At 40.9% G+C, this 5,114-nt stretch overlaps 1 protein-coding gene across 1 annotated transcript; it reads right to left on the bottom strand.

The window, feature by feature from the left end:
* Positions 1–543: 543 nt before the first annotated feature.
* Positions 544–4,812, bottom strand: TWSG1 (twisted gastrulation BMP signaling modulator 1; the record flags this gene model as incomplete). The annotated part of the gene is made up of 2 exons (XM_010009467.1): positions 544–858; positions 4,713–4,812. Coding segments are annotated over 2 exons (415 nt in total), but the record flags the coding sequence as incomplete, so codon positions are not given.
* Positions 4,813–5,114: the final 302 nt, after the last annotated feature.

Genomic DNA, 5,114 nt, shown 5'->3' with positions numbered 1-5,114 from the left:
GTCCCCAGATTGTTTATTTTTAAGACTGACTGTCACATATCCCTCCTCAACATAAAGTGCGATCTTGATAGTCTTATTCAGCTTTACTACAAACCATCCTCCTAAAGAGTTCAAGTTATGCCAGCTCAGATGGAAGAAACAAACTTCTACTCCAGATACAATGGTTTAGGGCACGTGGCTTTCTCAACCCTCAGAAACTACGCATTTCAGTTGCCTACCTCTGCACTGATACATGATTTGGATCCAGGTTTTGGTCTGTCCTATCACCTAAGCTACAGGTAACTGCTTCGAAGAACACACTGTGCCAACACACACAAAATAACATGAACAAACTGCCTAGTGCCACAGGAGGAATTGTACAGGTGACAAACTCACGTGGTTCAGCGTCTCCTAAGATTATCAGAGACTTTAACACCATCTTCCATGTTCCTCAGTACTTTTGCCTCACCCCTTTTGTCACTTCATGCTCAAAATTAGATTGAACTTTTCAGACTTTTTTATGGGAAAAGAAGAAGCAAGCACAGACAAGCACAGGATATGCACCGAGAAGGCTCCTGGAAGAGACGAGAGGAAGGACACTACACTCATTACCTTTGTCACTAGAGTAAGGTGCGTGGACATTGTTGCTTGGAACAGAGACGTTCTGATGCTGTGGCTGGTTCACTGTTTCTAAAAAGGAAACAAGGTTCTCGTGGTGTGACAGTTCTTCTGCCACAGGGAAGGAAACAATATTCCAGTTCAGCTGAGTATCCCCTTCCGTCAGTGCCCGGAAAAGGGAAGGAATTGGTTCATGCAACTCCTCAACAGTGCTCTTGGATGTTGGAGGTGTGTCACTGTAATTGCGAGGATTGCACATACCTGCAGAGGAATGAAACAGTAAGTTACACGAAACTCCCTGAACTCCTCCTTGGAACAGGCAGGAATATTTAGAACATTTAGAACAGAGCCCTTTCATACATACTGCACGCTCAGCTCAGTAGCAGAACTGCCACCAAATACCGCAGGATGAGCTTTCTGCAATGACAGGTTTCAGATCTCTGCAGACATCCCCAAAACACACCTGTAACTTGTGAGATCCAAGTGAAAAGAAAAACCTCATCCAAACAGCACTTCACTTCCCTATTTATGCTAGAATTACAGTTTAGAATATGAAGATTTCAGTGCAAAGTTTGTTTCCCCTGGGAAGAGAGACAAAGCACAGTATAATCGATACTAGCATGAATCTGGAACGAAAGCTTGCGACTGAACGAAGATAGTATCTTGACAAGTCCTGAGGTACATGAAACTTTTGATCACAATTCAAGTATTTCATCTCACCTGCTGCAGCAGTGCACTAGATCTTTTTAGTCATCTGCCAGAGACGCAAAGATCACTATCAGGAGGGAGCAAGAGTTTGAATTACTTTACCTGCTTAGATAAAGCCGAGATGAACCTTGTTTTGCTGCTTAGTTGGAGGGGTCACCACGGGCAAAATGCTTATTTCCAGGTTATCTCTTCCTTATTTTTAAACATCTTTTGTGGTATGTTTTTTGAAACTCTGATCTTTTCTCTCTCTGCCAACTCCTACAAAATGTTTTTGTGATATGCAATGCAGGTGCTAGTTTTTCATTAACCATTTAAACACTAACATAACTAACATTTATTACTAGCAATGAAACTGAAAGGTATCTTGTTTTAATCTAACACTGAAACAATCAAGATTAGAAAGAGAAGTTGTATCTGCATAGGTAGTTAAACTCAGAAGCCATAAAATACTATTAGAAGTCACCTGGCAAGAGACACACAAATCCATTTTCCTCATGTACATCTGGATAACATTTTAGGTAGTTTCCAGACAGTTTTAGACAGCTACAGCTGCAAAGCACACAAATCCTTAAAGTATCAAAGCAATATAGGACATAAATGTTCAAAGACTACCTGCCCCACACAACCAGAGGAGCACCTCCTACCCCGCAGATACATTAGGACTCCAGCTTCAGAAACCATGTTTAACTAGAGCCTTATACAAACCCACAATCTTTTCAATCCAAGTAGATGGATTTCCACAATGAACAAAGCAGAGGGAAATTCATCCATGACGATTAGTATAAGACCTGGCAAATCTTAAGCAAGTGGTTAGCATTACCAGTGTTTAATAGCAAGAACACCACAAGACGGTCTGCTCCTATATAAAGGTGAGCCAAGTACGGGGTAGGATAAAAAATAAGCCTCTCTTCCGAACAACACCAGGTCATGCTAAAAAATAATTCCACTTGCACAAACTTCCTATCATAAACAACTCTTGTCTGACTCCTCTCAACTAGGTTTGGTCTTCAAAGATGTTCCTGGAATCACTGCTTTAACTAAAGATTTCTATCCCTGCATTAGCACTTTTTAGTAAGCACTTGAAATACTAATCATACAACCGGAATAAAGGATGGCCACCTGAAAATGAATTGGGAAGATACCAAACCAGGTAAGGGTTTCATACAAATACATCAAGAGACATCTACTTTAGCTGTGAAATGGAAACCAATGAGCCTTTCTAGGCACCCCGTCTGTCAGGTGGGATTCAGTTTGGGGGATTCAGGTGGGATTCAGAAAATAGATTTCACTGCAATCTGCTCAGGATTCAGATACACCAGAAAAAAATAACATTGAGTTTGTTCATTAGAGTATTGCAGAACGTGTATGAGTTTGTGTGCGTATCAATGCCGTATGAAAACATTACCTTAGGATAGTAACAAGAAACCATCGCTCATAGTTTAATGGGTAACTGCTCATTCCACAAAGATCCTTCCCTCTTACTATTTTAAAAAGTATTTTAATTATAATGATGTTTATATATAATTATTATAAAACAAAAATAAAAAACCTACGAGCAACTGGTCAAGAACAAACACATCTACATTACTGCTTTGAAATGGATGAGAAGATGCAGAAATGGCCTATTGAAATGATAGAAACGGACAAGCCTTTACGGGAGGGACAAGAAAAGCTTAACTCAAAGCTTAGAAAAATAAAGGACAGGGGAACCTGCTGCTGTTCTCTCTCCTCCAGTGTCTTTTCCCTGTCAGAGAAGGAAGATAACGTCCACACAAAACACAGGGCACCAACTGAGCATCAGTAAAGTTAATGCTGCACGATAGGAGGTAATTCCTGACTTCAGAGCAGATGTGAGCTAAAAGACAAGACAACCTACCTGCTTTTACATTAGACATGATCAGCTTTTAAAGAAACTTAAATACCAGCTCAGGTATCAGCCAAGAACTCTCTCCAGGAAGCTGGGTATGGCATGCACTCCTCTTTCTTCATTTGAATAAGGCTACAGTAAGGATGACCCTACACTAAAGAGAAGAACAGGACTATACCATAGAACCAACAAGACCTGAGGCACCTGCAAAACCATCAGGAGATGGTTTAGTTTACTCAGTACCAGGAAACTGAATCTGAAGCCTCATTAATTTATTTCCTGGATAATACCATGGGAAAGAGCAGCACAACAGTGAGTAATCTGCAGATTCAGAAAAAAACCCCAACCAACCACCTGTGTGTGGACTTTGGCACACTCTGCCTTGATTTCTACAACAAACAATTGTTCTGAACTGGGAAAATAATCTACTATCCTATTCCTCACTCTTATGACTGAATAGGCCAACACAAGATGATGCTGGAAGGGCAAAGGGGATGGGAGCCCAAGATCTAATAGAAAAATCAAACTCTAGGGCCTCTTTCTAAATGTATATCCTCCACAGGTGCAGGGGCTGAAAACACTTCAATGCCTTTGGGAAGAATCACACACTTGCAGGACCATGTCAGTCCACTGCTTGCTGAAGAACAGTAAAGCAAAAGTAAGCTAGCCAGAACCAAACAAAAAGCAGGATGTCAGAAAGCATATTCACATCATGATGGAACAGGAAAAGCAATGGGCTAAAAAGGAGCATTTTGACATTAAACAGCTTCATGAATTCAGACAAGACTCAGCCACCCAGAGAAGCTGAGAGCAGGTACAACACTCAAAACGCATCCCTTTCACGGAAGCCAGAAGGATTTTGAATGGCAGCAGAGGGAGACTTCCAGCAACCACAGGAAGATGAAGCTTTCAATATATTTAGAACAAGAGACAGAACTAGAATACATCCTCCTTAAGCAGGGGTAGCATTCACTTTCAAAGATCTGGGCACTCTAAACCCTACCTCTGCTCTTGCTAAGACTTATCGGCTAATCCTACGGTAGGAACTTGTATGCCTCCTTCCCACCCTCCACAAAGAGCTTTTTTTGCAAATAAAAGAATGATGAAAACTTTTGCCATGGCTATTTCCTATTATTCCCAAGGGAACTCTAACCTAAAATTGTCCCTGTGTGATATCTGTCAGTACACTTACAGTTAGAAACCTCCATAGGGCATCCAACCCCATGAATCAGGTGCTGTGTAATTTCCTCAAGATGATGATTCAAAAAGGAGTTTATGTTTTAGAGACAAAATTAATGGTCAGTTATGATGACATTGACGAAGCAAAACCTGGCCTAAGGCCACTCCACAGGGCAGATACAGCCTCCCAGTGTTTGGTTCCCCACAATAACTTATTCAATATCCACAAAATGGGTTGCAAGATGTTTAAAGCACAGATTCTGTCCTGATGTTTTACTTCTATTATAAGACCGTGAGCTCAGCATGTAGCAGGAGGAAGCAATTTAAAATAGAAGAAAATCCCAAAGAAATGCAAACTTACCAACACAGTCACAGCACTCATCCCACAGGGTGCCCAGGCAGAGCATGCACTCCTTGCAGCAGGAACAATTCCCTTCCCCGGGGCGACACTGACACAGCTCCTGAAAACAACAGAAACTCATTACACTGCAGCAATCCCAGATGTAAAATGTGAACACAGCAGAGCAATTCTTCCTCAAGCCACAACTCAAATTACAGCATTAAAAAAGCTTAGCACACTAATACAGTGAGAAAATGGTAAAATAGCTCCAGCCAAAGAACTGATTTTAGTTTACAAAAAGATCTTTTGCAACTTTGGGTTTGTTATGTTTTTAAAGGTGACATTCTAAAGACAAATCTGAAATCAGCATTTAGAAGAGAAAAAAATCCTATTAAAATCACAGAATGGTTTGGGTTGGAAAGG

Source organism: Nestor notabilis, unplaced genomic scaffold (genome assembly GCF_000696875.1).
Source record: "Nestor notabilis isolate BGI_N333 unplaced genomic scaffold, ASM69687v1 Scaffold34940, whole genome shotgun sequence".
Taxonomy (NCBI): Eukaryota; Metazoa; Chordata; class Aves; order Psittaciformes; family Psittacidae; genus Nestor; species Nestor notabilis.
This window is presented reverse-complemented; position numbering and strand designations above follow the sequence as displayed.